Here is an 18,792-nt window from a genome sequence, read left to right on the forward strand (position 1 = left end):
ACCCAAGCCACAGTATTGCGAAGGGCACCGCAGGCATTCACGTTTGCTCTGCATTTTCTTGCCCTGTGGAATAAAACCTACTGCCAATAAAGAAATGAGGCACGAATACTGCTTGTGGCAGCTTGTTCACAGAAATACTTAATACCAGTGATTCGCAACAACCTGACCCTTTTGAAAGCATCTGGCAATTAGCAGATTCCAGTAAGTGATGCTAAGCCAGTGCTCTAGGCTCAGGAGGGCAGAATCTGAAATAAGGGAGGGTTGATGCCCGATATCACCAGCCACCGAATGGAAAAAAAAAAAAAAAATTAAACACTCCAAGCTGCACGAAGGAAATAAAAACACATTCTGGTGAACAYTGCTTTAGACCAACAGACAAGGGACAGAAAATCTCTACACCAGCCTCAATTTTACTGATGCAGATCATGTTTCCGTATGYGCTGCACTTGCTTTTATCAGCTGCATAATTGATACAGCTATTGATTTGAGCCTGAAGGACACTCTTTCCTTTGTGGCAGCGTGACAGGTTATCAAAGCGCTTGGCTGCAGGGCGCAGGGAAATGGATCGGTGGTGACAGCTCGCGGGCCGGGCTGCAGCACGAGGACACACTGCAGCACCGACACCAAGGGCCTTAGGAAAGACASACAGACACGTAAGCTAATTTCCATCGTGACGTGGGGGTATTTTTGTAGCACGGTGACTATAATGTGCCGCAACACAAGTGAGTATTTGCAAAACCCAGAAAGCAACCTAAAGCCATGCGCTGTTACACACAGCAGGGTTAATTTTATCTGATGCATATCTAACACAGCGTGCTACTATCAAAAACATTTAACAGACATGGTGAAAGGGGGCAATATATGCTCATACTGAGCTGTTTTGCACTGAATTTCCTGATCTTTATTTGAATGTTCCACAGACTGTGCAGAAGTTATTTTAAGAGACAGGGAGAGGAATAGTCAGATAATGTTTTTTCTAGAGCTTGCAAAAGTTTCCAAGTCTCTTTCGGCCTTGTGAATTTAAAAGCACATGTAGGAAACAACGATCTCTACAGGCTAAAAAAGCTCATTCTCTACTAAGAAAACCCTAAAATCTGGAAAATCTCATTTTTCCCCCTCTATACCTGCTCCTCACAGATTTAAGCACTTCATATACACACAATCGCCTTTTTAAATTTCTTTTTTTTTTTTTTTTGTAAATATATATAATCTTCTTAAAAGGATTTTTTTCCCTTTTTTTAAACAAAAGGGGAATTCACCAGAACCCCTGTGTTCCCCGTAGAGAGTTCAGGTATTGTTCAGTTGCCTACATGCCTAATAGCAGAGGGGCATTTYAGCAGCACCAGGGCACTCCATCTGACCCCCGTCACCAACCCAGGTGAGCGCTCTCCTGCAGATCCCGTGCCACTTCTAGCAGGCTTGTAGAAATGTCTCAGATACTACTGGGCATCCAAAACCACACTAGGAAAAATATTTAACAGCTCYTTTTTATTTTTAAATTCACACCTAAAAGCCTAATCTGCTTATCTAAATTCATTCCAACTCTATGCAACTGCACCCAAACTAACAGTGCTTAACCACTTCCTCAACTCCATTTTTTTGGTGGAATCAGATTACCTGCCATGGACCAATTTCTTTGGCATTTCTCTAGCTCTCCAGAATCACAAACATAATCCTTCCATTCATGAGAGAGAGGGGTCATGAGAGACACACTACTTACTTTTGATACTTTCTTCTTTGAACCATCAGCACTTTCTGCTTCTTCATGTTCCTTAACACCTTGAGTAAGATTTGTGTAGTTGACCAGCTTGCCAAGCAGAGATGACACTTTGGGTCGTATATCCAGCTCTTCCTGTGAAGGAAAGCACCTGGTCAGCTTGGGGGAAGTTACAGCATTAATGCAGAGTRCAAGAAACGTTTTGTTGGGCCTGCACCACTGATCAGAAGATGACAGCAAGCCTGGAGGTGCCCCTCTCCTCGCGTGCTGCAAAGCATGAACTACAACGGCGAAGAGCCCCGAGCTCTGGGATTGCAGGAAGGGGAGCACCCTGCATCTTGCATGCATCTAATGTCAGCTCACCTCAACACGTGTGTTTTTATAAGGGTCRAGTTTCCAAATAAGTCAGATTTGGTGCCCAAAGTTCAGTCATCATAGACATGTCACACGTTAAAACTGCTTAATCTAATTCACGTGGGTCTAGATAAGAATCCTGAAATTTGTGCATGTGTGGAGGCCTTACAAGCCTMGTCTTGACTTTCTTCTCATCCAACCTCCGTTGCTGAAGTAATTTCAAAGACAAATCCATGGCCTCCTCTTGCAAGTAAGTGTGAAAAAATAGGGAGAGAAATAGCTAATCTGCAAAGAAATAAAATCAGGGCAAACTCCCCTTTCTCTATAAAATTAAAATGACTCAAAAGTCAAAGTGGACAGTAATAATACCTGGCAAAAAGAAACAACTACACAGGGAATAAAAGCTGATTAAGAAGGATTTCACTGTCTGGAGTTTGAGCATATCTCCCTGTATCATTAACAACTGTTTCTGGGCGGATCTGTAGGATTATGTGCCATTGTACAGGATGCAGAAGTGACCCCAAACACTCRAGCTGGGGAACAGCAGTAGTGGGCAGCTGTTGTCAGACAAGAAGGAGGTCAGCACAAACTGCTGCTGTCGCTCCAGAGAATCCCCTGGCCCARAAGCACCCGCACGTTGCTCCTTTTCCCACTCTTTCTGCAGATCTCATGTGTGAAACCTGCCATTCCCACGTTTGGAGGTCGGATTCTAATATATTCCCAAAAGAGAGGCAGCGTGGTGTTTGGGAGATGAAGATTAAGGACATGGACACCAAAAGTTTGAAAAACAATCAGAAATTACCTCAAACAAGGCCAGATTTTTGTCATAGTAATCCCCTCCCTTGCCAGCCTCCAGATTGTTGAGGAAAGGACTGTTTTCTTTATGGTTGCCATGACCTGCAAAGAAAACAGAAGCAGGTTTCAGTGAACGCAAACAGATCAAAAGCCCACGAAAACCTTGACAAAAAAGGAATACACTTGTTTATTCAACTGAATCTGGTTCTTTCCAGCCTGTAAAGCTATGCAAGAGTATCAGTTTCAGAATGATGGCACATTCAATCTCTGCTGCCGCTGTCAGCATAGATTTATCACTATTTCTTTTCCTCCTTTTTCACCAAAATAGAAGAGTAAGGCGCCTCAAAGTACAATTTACAAGTAGGTCACAGCTGTGATGCTATCAGGGCCTTTATTCTCTCAAGTTTCCTCTTACAACTATTGCTTGTATAGAACTGTGGCAAGTCAATAGACAGCTCTTCTGCACTCAGAAATCATTACTGGTTTTAAAAGCAACTTCTCAGTAACACTCCCAAAAGATTAGGCAGCTCTGGTAAGACCACGTAAATCAAAGACTAGATTCTTTTAACTTACAGCATTTTTAAGTATTATCCAGAAAGTGTTTTTCTTTTACTACGTTCAGAGTRTTCTAGACATCAAAACATGCCTCCTTACACTGCCTTTTCATTGAGTCTTACCAGTGCAAAGTACAATGAAAATTAAAAAGAAAGCACATAGAAGATAACACAGTAGACCTATAGAGCTTTTTATAGTAAGTAGTAACATGAAAAAAAAATTTAAGGGTATTGAAGTACAAAATGGTATCTACAAAAATGCCCCAGCTCCCATTGAAGTCAATGATGGACAAAACCCCTTTTTTTTTTGCCTGGCAGCCCTCCCTGCTCGCTCAGCCCAAACGAATCCCGCAGGTTTCCAAGAGCACCTCCCGAAAGGARCATCAATCCAAGGAACACTATTATTTCTATTTGCAGAAGAGGTATCTGTTACAGAAACTGAAAATGCAAGGAAAAGCCTGCTCAAGTACTGCAAGTTAAGGAAGCACCAAACACATAAGAAAATGCAAGAGACTGAAGAGCTGGATTTCGGGGCATACGTTTTCAAAGGTTAAAACAATCAAGGTTATGCCAAATTATTTTTTACATCATTTAAGTGAAAGTACATCCACATTTTTGAAGCTGGTTTAATGTAGAGAATTAACTTAATAGGGAAATTAAGGACTCCTGCACACACTCAGAACACCATGTACTGCTACAGACATAATTGCTGTAAACAACAAACCCCTGGAAGGGCAGTGCTAGCCTTACTGATGGGAGCATGTGAAGAAGCACCATTTCCTGCAAACTGCTGTGTTTGCTTTGGGCAAAACAGTTGGAAGAGGCAGTCACAAACAGTACCGGTGTTTTTAAGCTTCAGGCAATAAATGCTTAAGTGACCAAAAATATTTCTAGATATGCAGGACCTGTGTTTGCCCATCACACTTCTGGGAACTCCCTCACGCTGCACAGCAGCASCACATTGGCAATAAGCAACTGCCTTAAACTTCCCTCACCCAGAACATCCAAACAAGGTGGAACCACACTGGGGAATCGGCGGGACATGTGCCAGGCTCAGAACAGTTTCTCCAATTGTTAGAGAATGTTCTTCTGTCTATAGAAATAGAGAAGATGGCAAGGGGACATGTGTGCAATGCGAAACGTATATGAGCTTTCAGGCTACACGAATCTACAGATGCAACAGCTTGGCCTTTTCAACCCTCCAACAGTGCACACTTCCATCAGCGAGCCAAGGGGTTTACGTTCCAGTTCATTACCAGGACATCCCACTTCACCTTCATCGTGTGAATCCCAGAGTTGCAGACAGGGTGTTTGAGTACTGCAGTGCTAAGTYAAATGTGTCTAATTCCACGATAGCCAAAATCCTCTTTCCCACAGATGCATGGTCTGTGTCATCTGCAGGCTCCAGATATGCCCAAAACCACAACAAGTTTCCATCTCATCATCTCTCTTTGCACCTGTTCCTGATCTTGCAAGTAAAACCTGTGCCAAAATGACTCCTTTTCCTCCACAAAACAAGAATCACAAGCACACCTTGACCCTTTTCCAAGGCAGAAAACCATCTACTGTAGCCCAGAATACAAAACAAACTGCAATAAAATGAGTCTAGCACAATCCTTCTGACACCGAGCAATACAAATGAGCCTTCAAGGAGACTTACGTGCACGTGAAGAGCTCGTTACCTCCATCACTTTGGGAAGAGTTGAGGTGAGCTAGGAAGGCTCTTGAGGGCACCGCTTGCCCCCACTGCCACTACATGAAATCTTAGTCAAGCACCATCACAGCACGCGCTTAATTATCAAGCCTTCAGTCTTGGACAGTATCCATGCGATGTTAGTTTTCATCATGCCAGACTGTTTTGCAAGCAACATTTCCTAGAGAAAGTTACAGGTTCTGCAACAGAGAATCATTTATTGGTCTTCATCCCTAAATTAGTCTTGATTTTTGAGGCAGAAAAACTATATTCCAGGGAGATTAAGGTTTCCTCTTCACTCGTTTCACTGCTTCTCAGCCTTCTTTATCTCTCAGATGCAAAATGCCTTAATTACCGAGCGCTGCCAGGTCCCTTCCAAAGCAAATACTCCTGTTTGCAGCCACCAGCACGACTACGCAGCTCACCCGRACATCTCCACCACAGCCTACTGAGCTTCCTAGAGCTCCCCCTACTCACGTAGGTCTCCAAAAGGAGATTTTTCACCCTGCAGACCACCTTCAGTCTATAAAAGAAGGATACAACCCTGCAACAAAACTGTACCAGATAGTCTGTGATTTTTTTTCTGTTCTTTTCCAAGAAGCTTGGGSTTTATGTTGTGTTTTATGTGTGTTTTATACACACACACACACACACATATATATACACATAGAATTCACTACTGTTTTATTTCTGGAACAGAATYAAGATCGAGGCAGTTGCTAGAGCACTCCACACAAGTTTCTGGGCTAGCTGCTGCCTTTTCTTTAGTTAGTGAGGGATAAACCCAGAAATTTAGAGAGAGGTACAGACAAAACATATGCATCRAATAACTCTAATAAAAACAGATAAATAAGGATAAATGAAAAATGAGTGATTAGGCACTGGGGAACAACCACAAAGACAGACAGGGAAGCTTCCCAGAGATAAGGGCTATTCAGGCAGGCCTGGAAAGGAGGAGTCACCCACTGCAAGGAGCTGGCAGGCGGCACAGGCTGCAAGACTTAACGTGCCAGCGTTGTCTTCTCTGCTGTTTTCAATTTCTGAACTTCCTTACAAAAAAATCACCACTCCCCTGCTTCATCATGCTCAGTTAAACAGGTAGTAATTGGTGCATCTTAAAACACCTTCAGATCTTTCTATTTGGACATGACTAAACCAAAGGCTCTCGCCTGGCTCTGTCTCCATGACAAGCCCAGGCAGGCTGAGGGCACAGAGGGACACATTGACTCGCTGTGGTCCGGGCTGCAGAGATGAGCACTGAAGAAACGGCAACACTAATCAAGCTACAGAAAGATTTAATGGAGATCAAAACAACAAAAATTCYCAAGGGGGCTGTGCTTGGATTACAAACCTGCACCCCCTCACTTTCACAGGCAYAAATCGGTGCTAATTAAATGGAAATAGTGGCACATATATCAGGCTCCCATCACATCCTCCTTTGTAGTATCTCAAGGGGAACACGCCATAATTTGCCCTGTGTGAAGAGTCCAGGGCTGCATCTGAGCTGAGGAGCTGGGCATCTCCAAAGAACACGGGTGTAAATCAAGAGTTCAACTCTGCAAAGCGGGGCTTGGAAAAGAAAGAAACCCAGTGGTTTGCTTGCATCCTCATGGCTGCCAGAAAACACAGTGACTTACTAGAAGAAACTCRGGGGGAAGCCCAGGACTCTTCTTTTCAACATAATTTAATTTTTGGAGCAGTAAAAGAACCAATAATTTATTTTAGTTATACTGTAGGACTACCTCGTGCCTAATACCACTTCATTCTGTCCTTCAGCCATTGCCTATTTTACAGGTATCGCTAGTCACAAAGCCTGTGGTACCTATGGAGACACACTGAGATATTTCCATGCAAAGAGAACATCTGAGACATTTTTTAATTAAACTCCATGGTTCCTGGTTTCAATATTCCACCTATAAATAAAATTGAAATTTAAGGTTAGAAATCAGCGTGGCTACCCAAGCACTTGGCGTTGGATTCCTTCAACCCAATTCCAGCCACATAAACAGCAGGCATTTATGTTCAGCTAAAAACAGCAGAATTGGCCGATCCCAGGAGCGCCCCTCCTGTCCGTGCCTCTAGGCTTGCTGCAAACTATCTCTGAAAGAACTAACTTAAATAAAACATAATTCATAGATGSCCTAAGGTATGCAAAACGGTTCCCTCTTTGGGGCTGGGGTAGTCCTCTTCGAATAACCTACTTAATCTTTGGAAAATTTGCAAGAGTCAAATCTTCTGCAAATTCCTACTGATAATTAGGGCAGAATTCAACTTGTTTTTTTGCTCAGGAGACATAATAAATGTGCTAGACTTACTGTTCCTCATGAGACTGTGGCTCATAAGACCTGGAAGCTGAAGCTGGGATTGAAGAGAGAGATTCTACAGGAGTACAAGTGASAGGAGCAGTGGGATTGCTGCATGCAGATCATGTAGAATGTACCCCCATGAAGTTTATGAAAATAAGARGACAGTGCTGTGCTAGGAAAGAACCTGCCCAAGAGCAAGGTCGTGCGAGAGGGAAGAGGAGCAGGAGGAAGGGCAGAGCTGCGCTCTCCACCTGGGCTGCTTTCAGGCAGCAGAGAGGTGCTCTGTGCTCGAACCACAGGCTCGAGGGCCGTGGGTTACGCCGAGGACCCCCAGCTCTCACGTGTCCCATGCGGTCRCAGGCTTCGTCAGCCACTGCAGCCTCAGGCCAAACCTATTGACTTCCATGGGTATTTTAGGAATATAATGTGCTCATTTACAGCTTTAAGACTATAACATTATTTACTTCACCGCCCAACGCCAATGTCATTAAAATTCTGTGTTAATGGTCTTTACAAAGCAAGTAAAGGTGGCCTGCTTATAATTCATTACACTACAGTAACATATATGTATTTATAACCATAAACTGCTTTGGCATCTGCTAAACACTTTTACAAAAAGAATATAAAAGCATGTTATTCATTCSTCTGAAGCAGCTGAGAACTGCAGTTGTTTGTGTTTTACATGAAAGAAAAGGCCAAGGCTGTCCCAGACAACAACCGATGCAGCAAGCAGGCAGTACCAGAGAACGGGATTAGGGGTACAATTAAGGCATGGATTTTTTGATTCCCCCTCCTTAAACACATATCAAGTCACGCACTGTTACTGTACTCTGCAAAATCCGACTACCGAACAGCTTTACCAAKTGACTTGATCAATACCATCAAACCCCAAAGACTTCACAATTTAATAACTCGCTGTTTCARAAAGTCCCAGGATTTTCCCCTTAAGACGCACAGATGCCTTCAGAACACTTGAAACGTTCGTGGTTATTAATAASCACATGAAGCACTTACCCTTTAGCAATAATTCTTTGCCAGTTCCAGTAATTTTGTTTACCATTACTCTTCTTTCTGCTCTTAGCACATGCTTTYGTGAATGCCTCCTCTGTGAAGTCCTGAGGATCAGACAAGTTCAATAACACTCTGCTCCCCGAAGAATTTTCCTCTGCTGCCTCTGACCAACTGGCTGCAGTGCCGAATGGGAGCCTCTCTCAGGAGGCAAAMTGGTTTGTTTGAGAGCGCTAAGCAGACACTAATATACTCCTGACACTAAAATCCTTCCACTAGCAGTAAAACACACATGTGTCAGGATCTTAGAGACAGGGTTCCTGGTGAAATCCAAGCCCGGCCACCACCACGAGGCTCTGAGAGTTGCTTGCCCACCTATTTGGAAGGGCTCATGACACAAACCTGCCACTTGCCGGGCAGAATCAGCTGCGTTTTCAACTCGCCAATGGCCTGTGACATAGACCCTCCTAGCACCCCAGCTTGGGAGGAAAAACAGGGATGCAGTTCTCTCCATCTTCCATAATTTCTAGTACCATTGCCTACTAACGGATGACTCATATAAAAAAATCACAAAAAAAAAAAACAGTATAACAAAACAAAGGGTTATACAAGAGAAAGAACTTAAGGATTTTAAGTAGGTCATAATTACCAGAACACTCTCCACTCTGCTCATTCATAACAAGGGGCTCCGGACAGCTCAAGGACCACGCTGAGAGCACCTACCCCATCCAGGCTGTGTGATTTGAAAAGCCAAGTCATTTTTGAGAAACTGGATTTAGGAACTTGCAATGCTTAAGAGCTTTCACAAAATTGCTCATCATTGTCAGCTAAAAAAACAGACTACAAAAACAACCTTTGTGCTTCACTGCAGCCCTTCAGAGGCTCCCTCATGTGGAATGACTCGAAGTCATTCCTCATGACCATCTTCCCCGAAACTCAGGCCCCTCACACGCATGAGGGCATCAGACACAGCACGCCCTGTATCACACCACAGGGAGAAGCATTTTAACATTTACCCTGTCTTGGATAAGACCTCTTAACTTGCAAAAAAGGTCTAACGGTCTTTGAAACAACATGCACCTAGAGACAGCGTACAGCACTGTATGTGGCAATTAATTTGCTTTTCTCTCCAATACTGAATTTGGGAAAATGTTTTCAGTCTCGTACCACTGATCATGGCTGAGCAGTGAGAATGAGGAGAAAATAAAACAAAAATAACTGTTTTTCAGGCAGAGCTGCTGCCTGCCCAGCTCACCGTGCATCCAGAGGAGCTGCTGGGTGAGCACAAGGCATGTTGCTCTTATCATGGCTTCCCAAGAAGGTCASTGCATGACCATCAGAGCACAACAAGAAGATCACCTTGGCCAGGAGAAATCACCCACGGGGGATTGGGCAACCTTAGATCCCTTGTCATCTGCTCCACCTGTTAGAAATCTGCAACAGAATGAACGTCCCTGGAAACTGCRGGCCATAAACCAGTGAGCTTAATCCTTGCTGAGCATGGTACAGCATGTAGATGCAGCATCTCCTGGAAGGTCATGGGCAAAGCATCGCAATTAGATTATTTTGAGCTGAACTGAGGTACAGCTTTCAAGTCCCCGGAACGCACACTAAAGAAGGACACTTAAACATAAGGTAGGTAATCATCCCACTGTCCGGTTATGCAGCATCAGTTGTACCAAATATGGGTCAGTTACACTTCTGCACCAGGTCTGGCTCTGATTTCTCTCAAATTAACCCGTGTTGTTGCCACTGCATCCTCTGGAACATAAGGCAACCTCAAAAGTGGACAGTTTGTTTTCATTTGGGCAAAGTAGTCTTGATATAAGTCATGAACAACTTAGGAGGCAAGGAAAGAGGGGGAAAGGATCCAGGTGGGCGATACTTTAGCAAGTATTGCTGCTCTATATCGTAAAAATTCAAGAGCATAAATCACTGAATAATAATCTTAAATCTTTGCAGGAGAAAAAGAAAAAAAAATAAAAAGCAGCAGAAGTCTGGGAGTAGTACTTAAGTCAGAGCTACAGAGCTCAGTGGAAAGCTCAGTTGTCCAGCCTTGATACAAAGTAGATGGGAGAGCAAAAGCAGCAAAAGTGATGTCAGTTACTGTATTCACAAGGGGATCAGGAAGGCCAAGCTCCTTGTCACAAGAGGAAGGAAGAGCAGAAACCGAAAGATGCTGCCTTCCACCACGGAGACAGCAACAGCTCCGCTGCCTTCCCCATTTGCTCCCAGGCCTGACTCGGCTCCGACCCGGCCATCCAGACGTGGACTTTGCACATATTAGCTAAGCCCAGCACAGACGGGGTTACAACASAAAGCAGAGCTGCTACGGATAACTGCAGGAAAATCAATTCTACTCCAGGGCATGAAAATTGTGTTTTAGTGCAGCGATCTGCAATTTGAAGTATGCAAGAGCAAGTCTCAGCAAGCCTGCCCTCCTTGGCAGCRACTCCTGCTCAGCAAACGGCAGCTTCACACGGATCTTCCTTCCCTTCAAAATGGAAGGTCTGGATGGTCTAATGTGTTTCACGAGAGGGAGATTTCTGACGTCCTAAGTAACTCCTCATGAAACATCTATATGAAAASAAATAGTATTGCTAAGAGATCAAAAAGAAGGATGGTGGTTAAATTGCACAGAAAACTGACACCACTGTCCAGCCACATGAACCTAAAGCAGACAAGACTCGTAGGGGCAGAACACACCTCTGTCATAAACACTTCACCCCGCGTCACCTCTCCTCTTCTAGGATCTTGTTACACAACCTCTGTTATGGTTCCCTTCGAGCCAGCTCCAACGTCAGCATGTGGATTTGATCCTAATTTCTGGAGCAATCGATGGATTGTATCCTAGTTATGCGACAGAGCACATACCAATCGATGGGATGCTTGGGATGCAGGACATTGCAGGTCAGGAGAATCAGGTCTTCTAGGGGATGGGCCTAGTAGAACAAACTGCCAGGCGAGGTTGRGCAAATGTGGCAGCTAAATAACATTAGCAATTCCACTAAGGCATCTCCAGCAAATAAACCAGCCTCCCAATCTACCCAGAGAGCTGATAACGCGAGTGGAGGCAGCAGTGGGACCCCAATGGTTGGTGGGACCCCATCCACATCAGTATCAGTATCTCCTCTCACCATCCATCGCCCTGACCCCGCACAAACCTCCTGTTTTCCTCTTCTCTGCAAAATAAATGCCATTTCACTGACACTGCCGACAAGTCTGAGGCTGCCCTGGTGAGCAAGGCGAGCTACCCTGGCACTTCTGTGGAGCCATCAACCCTCCCTATTCATCCATGAGCTAAGTGAGTCAAAGCTCTTTTGGGCAATTACCTTTTTATTCTGCACATCGAACCCCACCTCTCTGTCCTACAGAAAATKAAGATCAAAAGACAATTAAAGAAAATTCCAAGTATTTTTAATAACATCAAATATTTTTTTTTTTTTTTTAAAAAGGGCTTCCAGCACTGTCCTAACCCACACCTCTATTGCTCAGACATGCTGGAAAGAAAACAGTCATCTTTTCCAGGCCAAACCTAAGATGTGCTCTGAAAAACCAAACCCCACCACGCAACCTATGGGCAAGAATGCCGCCTCTTGAACTCCAGTGCTTTTGGTACAGAAGTGACAGTTTGAGACTCTGGAAGCAATATTTAATATTAGAGCACACTCAGGGCAAACAGGCAATACACAGCAGACAAAATAAGCCCCAACAGGCACCTGGAGAAGAGGGGAAGGAAGCACCAGGTAACAGCTTAAAAGAATCCACCCTATCCAAAAAGCTTAAGAGAAACTTATCAAGCAGTATCTTGATGTATATATATCTTCAAGCATTTGACTTTGCAAGTTTGTATGAGGCATTCTGTTCCTTAGCTTGCTTAGAAGGGAGATACTGTTTGCTTTGCATTCACTGCAGCAGCCGCTCAGACCGACGCAGTCACTCCGTGTCACCCCATGAGTGACAGAATCCAARTATCCTGAAGGAAGCCCTGCACCGGGGCTCAGCTGGAAGAAAGTCCAGGACTAACGGCAGCCGTCAAAACCACTCATTGGTGAGGGATCATTCAGCACTGTTTAAATTGAAATTTTGTGCTGAAAACTTGAAGTGAAGAAAAAAAGCTTTTATTAAAACAAATGGCAAAAAATACTGGCATTTKCTAATCTGTCAAAATGAAAAGCAGGTTAGTACAATAAGAAATATAAAATTTACCTAGGAAGGACCTGATGGACCTTCCTCAAGATCATGGAAATATTCATAAAACGTAACTCCAACAGGCTTTGCATTGAGGCTTAAGATGCTGTATTTCGTTCCTCCCTAGCCCATGTCAGGTAGCAAAGTATTTCACGGCCTCGAACCAACGAGTTAAGGAAAAAAGACCCTTCATCAAATAATCTTGCTCAGACAGACTGGCCATGATGGCCATTTTTTTATAACATAAATCAATGTCCATATTAAATTACGTTACACCACAGTCAAAAATAAGTGTAAACTTTTAACTTTTTCTTGGAGGGGAAGGGAAAACTTACCAAATTCCGCTTTTCTCTCTGTTTGGCACTGGGTGTCCCCCATGCTGTAATGTGCACTTAAGAAAAAAGCAACAATCACCAACTACAATTTTCTTCAAGTGTTTTGTTCTTCTTCAGCTAGTGGCATTTATCAYGTTTGGCTTCATTTTCTAACCAATGAAGCTGCAGGACACCTTAATCCCCATTTTACGTGGAACTTCACAGCACGTGCCAAGTTCAAGCTTTGCATTGAGGAGCATGCAACCACGTTTGTTTTGAAAAAATATATTTTGTAGCAACAGAAGGAAGAAAAGRAGCATTACTAGTTGGATTAAGGAAGCAAAGCACTACAGAAACTTGCAAGGGGAAACGGGATAACACAAACACAAATCAAACTTAAATACGACAGAGAAAGATGTACCACAAACAGAAGAGAAGAAACCCAATAATTGAATTCCTTTAGAAAGTGCAGAAATGGAATAAAAGATAGTTTCAGTGCATTAAAAAGAAAAACACCTTACTGGGGACTTAAGTTGCAAAGAGGTGCTCAGCGGATCTAAAGCAGCAGGCGTTTGCAGGTATAATTAGATAGAAAATCAATGTCTTCTCATGTGTAATTGCCTCGCCTTCTAATACAGGTGCCCTCCTAAAAACACACACTCAAAAAAAAAAAAAAAACCCCACAGCTAACAAAACTGATACCACAGTGTTTTCTTGTGCACATATATTTATTTTCAGGTTTTTTTCACAACATACAGACGCCCCCACATAAACTTACGGGAGGTGCCTTTAATTCACTTTGGCATATCAGAAAGATGCTTCCCAGAGCTTCGCCAAATAACTGAAATACCAGAGAACCCACAGAAAAGCCCATGTTTTCCTATATTTAGCCAAGTCATCTTCAGGCTGCCCAGCTGCTGGCAGCGAGAGCCCCGTGGTGCAGGAGAGCTGCCACCTCAGCCCTTTCGTCTGCAGCCACACAAGAGAGGAGACATAGAGGGAGGTGATCAGCAAAGAAATATTTATGTAGAAATATGAACTCTTTTATCAAAGCAAGCATTTCTACACATGAATTTAACCTGGCAATAGAAAAAAAAAACAACCAAACAAATAAAAAAATCCACCCAAACATCTCTAGAAGTTTGAGGCACTCGTGGAACTCACTAAAATAAAGTTCTTGCTCTTCGGGTCTCAGGGAAATTCCTGCTTTTGTTTTGGGTGAACCTTCCAAATCGAGCACATACCATCACCCATGTAGATGTCCTGTGCAACCAGGCAAGTCACACAGCACTTCTCCACTCTCATTTTTCACACACCACGCTCCTATCTCCCCTTATCTGCAGCAAGGGTTCACTTATCTATGCACSTGTATTGTAGGAAGAGGTTGCTCTGAAGGTTAGTAGCTCTATCAGTGCTTTGCTAATCACCAGTTACACAAACAGAGGAGAAAAAGATGTCCATGATGTTAAGACCCCTTGCAAGACCTTCCTTTCCAATTAAATCCATTTCTGTGCATCTTAGTTACGTTAACAGCAGAGGGAAGGACTCAGATCAAGGTACCTCACAATTTTGTCTGTGAAACAAATGTTGATATAATTAGCACCCTGGAGACACCTGTAAAACCACCAGAGTTACACACTGAACTTCACAGACCGCGAAAACTGAGCTGCCAAGCCTGAAGAAATACAACACCCTGCTCAGCTAAACAAACGAAGTGAAGAAGAAGCGGCCTCCGTACTATTTTCAACAAGCCAGCAGTACACAAATCAGTAGGATTTTGAAGTTTCAGTAACCTAAAATATATTTGGACACATATTTGTCACTTTTTTAGCTGCAGTATCTAATTCATGATATGACTAATTCTATGTCATCTGTGAACTTTGCCAAAACACCTATACATAAGAATTAAGCGCTTYATAGCGATTTTTGAATGATTCATGCATCTTCATGAAAAGTGTTTTCAGACATATTTGGAGAGTTTTATTTCTCATCTTATGAGCAAACTAAAGGTCTTTCGACTAAGTCACCCAGCATTTCAAAAAAACAGGGAGTGAGGAAGAAGATTAAAAGTAGAAATATGCTGCTATCACACCAGAACTTYCTTTACCAGCCTCCTGCAGTCTGAAAATAGTTTACTGCAACTCACCAGCATAAGCTACTGCTCCACAAGGCCACTGTAGGTACTCATACAGTCTGTATCGTGAAAGTAAGGTCTCCAGTTTAGTCAGAAAACCGTGGGCTGAAGCAAAGCCATGTGATAGCAGGAACATAAGCAGAGCAATTCATTGGCAAAACCCAAGGGTGGCAGCTGACCAAAGTCAGTTAGTGACACCAAGCTGATTAGCGTCTCATTTCCACAAACAAATGTCACAGGAAGATAAATAACTTCCCACAGGACACATGACAGGGTTGCACTTCACTTAACAGGGTCCAAGATCACCRTGGAACCGAGATCCCTACAACAGCAAAGCTTGGCTGTTTTTCCAAGCACTATTCAGACCCCACTTTCCTTCTTTGCGCCCTGTGTACCCAACCTAACACGCTGGCGTTATTTCAAAGCCAGAAGAGATGCCAAAGGCACATTTCTCATCCCTGCCCATCCATAAAGCAGAGCTTGCCTGTTTRTGATAAGATCACACAATAATTCTTTGTGCTCCCGTTTCTAAATGGAAGATGTCAAAATCTATTAAAAGTGGTGGCAGTAGGTAGGTCCTGCCTGGCAAAAAAAAAAATGCTGATTTTATTCACAAAGAAGCACTGGAGCTAGCTGAGAAGTCTGGATTATTATACATCAACTAATGTATTCTCACGCAAATAACTGCTAAAATCTAGTGCACAACAGCCTCATCTCCGCAGTATTTAGATAACACCTCATTAATTGATAACCCAAATAAAGCAGAAGACAAGAAAGCATTCAAAAACAAGACCATTTTGTGTGAAATATACATTGGATTGGAAAGGTCGGAGGGAAATCCACCAGAACCATAAGCCACGGGGTAAGGGGCAGCAGGAGGAGGAGGCAAACACCAAAGGCCCTGCTCCRGCCGCTGCTGCAGACCTGCTGTGCACAGTTACTTCACCGTGATAAACCACACACTTGAAGGACCAGCTCATTACTCAGGCATTTAACTTCTCCACTTAAGCAGAGCAATCCAAGGAAATAGCCTCTAAATGAGGTTCTTATTAGGCAGCTGCTAAAACAAAAACGCTCCTGGAGATGATTCAGAAGAGTAACTCCAAACACCCATACAGACTATGGTAGCATTATGGTCACGCAGACATTGGACAATGAGCACGCAGAGTTGAGACGCCCTATATGCACCAGCATGAGTGATACGTACCTTGATAGGGCCACTAAACCATGCATTCAAGTCAAACAACATTTACCTTAACAGGAACTAGGGTCCCATCACTAACAAATTCTGCAAGCCCCATAAGCAACTGCAATAGGAGGCTCTGGAGAGGCATCTTCTCCCCTCCAGCCCCCAGGTTCCAGCCAATGCCAAGCAGACACAAGTCTCTCCATCCTGAGCAGCTTCCCATCCYCACCATGTCATCCCACTAAGGCTGCCCGAGCGGGTGACCCCCCTAGCACCGCACACAATGTGTAGGAGGCACCAGGAGCAGCACCAGGGAGATCAGCTTGCCCATGGGCCACGAAACCCAGCAGCAGAGAGCCAAGGCTGGCGGGCCAGGGCATGCTTGTCAGCACAGGTAGCCAACGCAGCGAGCCTCACACGCATGCCCTGAGGGCACGAAACAACACGAAATTACTGCGAAAGCAAATTAAAGAAGAGAAAGCGGTCACATTTCAAACAGAAACAGCGATCAACAACCATGTGTTAATAGATATATGGCCAGATATTTATCCGTTTTTAAGAAAGGATCCCAGCTAASTTCCAGCAGCAAAGCTCTGCTGCACCAGTCAGAATAGCAGCACTGCCAAGGGCAGCTGAATATCTTGATGCGTCTTGTTGGCACACATCATACAGACACTCCGATATCCAAGTGACAGTGTGAGCTGGCCTTCCTTTAGTCACCACGGCTACAGCTTTCATCAGTCCTATTCACTAACCCAAAGCCAGCTAACGGAGAACATCCTCTGCCAGGTCTCTGCTTCAACCTGCTGATATGGGCGGAAACCTATTTGCAAACCCAATTTGCATTACTGTCTTACATATTAGCTGTACGTTAGGTAACCTGAGGTTAAAACACAGCTTTTAACCTAGCAAAACCAAGGCCTTCCACACAGCCTGTAGGGCTAGAGCCTCGAATTAATGCTGTGATAACAGACATGTCGGGAAAAGAAAATACATCTCATTGCTCCAAAATGGCTACACCAGAACTCAAAAGAACTGATGCAATGGACATTAGGCCTGTGCAAGAAGCCACTTAGTGRCAGAAAATGCAACATTAAGGTCCTTTGAAATGAAAAAGTAAAAAAATCTGTTGGAAAGTGAGCTCAGGKAGAACCGGCCGGTGGTGCTGGTACCAGGCACAGTTGTCCCTGCTCCTTCCTCAAGCGGGAATCACCCCGATCCAAGAGGATGAGAAATTCCCCGCACGAGGCTGCTCTGCTCCCAAGGGCTGGTCACAGCACCCAACAGGGGCAGGCAGGCGAAGGGAATAAACAGGAATCCCGTGGGAAGCGGCGGCTCTGCCAAGGGAACCATCCTCGCTGCCGTCACCGCCAGCTCCGCGGCGCCTGAGCCCATTTCAGGCGAGCAGCCACAGCCAAGCGGCACGACAGGCCGAGCTCCGGCGCTCGCTGCCGCCCGGTTAAGACAACGAGGGGGAGACTCTGCGCGCAGAGGCGGTTTTTAAAGATTATATAATTGGGCAGGAACAACACAAAGAGCCACCTGCGAGCGAGGGTTTCGGGAACACCCTGGGCAGTGATGGCGACAACAGGCGGCCGGGGGGATGCGCGAGGCCGCTCGGCACCGCCGGCACCGCCGCCGGGGAGCCCCGCAGCGCCCGGCGCTCACTCACCGTCCGAGCTGACGGTGTCGTAGGGGTCGGTGGCGGAGGCGGCGGCGGGCGCGGCGGCGGGCTCGCGGTAGTCCACCCAGCTGAGCCCCTCGACGCTGTCGTAGTCAGCGCGGGGCTTGTCCTCCACGGGCACCACGGTGAAGTGCGGCATGGCTGGCGGCGGCGCCGCGGCGGGGCGGGCGGGCTGCGGCGCGGGGCCGCCGGCGCATTCCTGCCCCGTGCGGTCACTTCCTCTCAGGAAACCGCGCGCCTCGGCTCCTCCCCCGGCCCGCGGCGCTGCCGGGGCCGCCGCGCCCCGCGCATGGCGCCCGCGACCACCCCCGCGCGGGAGCGGCGCGAAGCGGAGCGGAGCGGGGGCGCCGCCATCTGCTGCCGCCCGCTGAGGGGCGGCCCGGGGAACACGCCAACAGCCCCCCGAAAACACCCCGGGAGGCGCCCGCAAAAGGGCTGAAGTGCCCTGGTACCCAAGAGCCAAGCGGGCCCAAGGCGGCTCTTTGGGCTCAGTGAAATGTGCGTTTGTTTGTAGGAGAAATAAAAGTTAGCTGAAGYAGCGCAGCTGGGCTCGCGTCCTGGGCGCACGCCAGCCCCCTTCCACCACCACCTCGGGCGCCCCGAAGCCACAGCCGACCGAAACGCCCAAGCAAAACAGGAAACGCGGCCAACAGGGGACGGGGCAGGGGCCAAAGGCGGAAAACGGGCTGGGAAGGGGGTATTTGCAGCCCCACGGAGGGCAGTCCGCCATGCTGGGCTGGYGCCGACACAGCCCAGGACGGAGGCGACAGGGCAGCGCCTCAGGCAGCGTTCCTTAACTGCCCTGTCTGTAAACCAGCCTTGAAGGATCTTTTTAGCGTATTAAATAATCACTGRG

The 18,792-nt window shown here is 45.5% G+C and overlaps 1 protein-coding gene across 3 annotated transcripts in view; it reads right to left on the reverse strand.

Moving 5' to 3' along the window:
- The window catches only part of SLC12A4 (solute carrier family 12 member 4), a 38,429-nt gene extending 20,306 nt beyond the window's left edge, over positions 1–18,123 (reverse strand). For all 3 annotated transcript variants that reach the window (XR_003249457.1, XM_026039807.1, XM_026039806.1), the window contains exons 1-3: positions 17,925–18,123; positions 2,874–2,968; positions 1,721–1,852 (exon numbers count right to left, since the gene is read on the reverse strand). Coding sequence is in view for 2 of the 3 variants with exons in the window: in XM_026039807.1 (XP_025895592.1) it covers positions 1,721–1,852; positions 2,874–2,968; positions 17,925–18,075 (378 nt within the window). In the remaining variant the exon portion in view is untranslated. The remainder of the gene's footprint in view (positions 1–1,720; positions 1,853–2,873; positions 2,969–17,924) is intronic.
- Between the last annotated feature and the right edge of the window lie 669 nt (positions 18,124–18,792).

Source organism: Nothoprocta perdicaria, unplaced genomic scaffold (assembly GCF_003342845.1).
Source record: "Nothoprocta perdicaria isolate Ctin4 unplaced genomic scaffold, notPer1 scaffold_242, whole genome shotgun sequence".
NCBI classification, from domain to species: domain Eukaryota; kingdom Metazoa; phylum Chordata; class Aves; order Tinamiformes; family Tinamidae; genus Nothoprocta; species Nothoprocta perdicaria.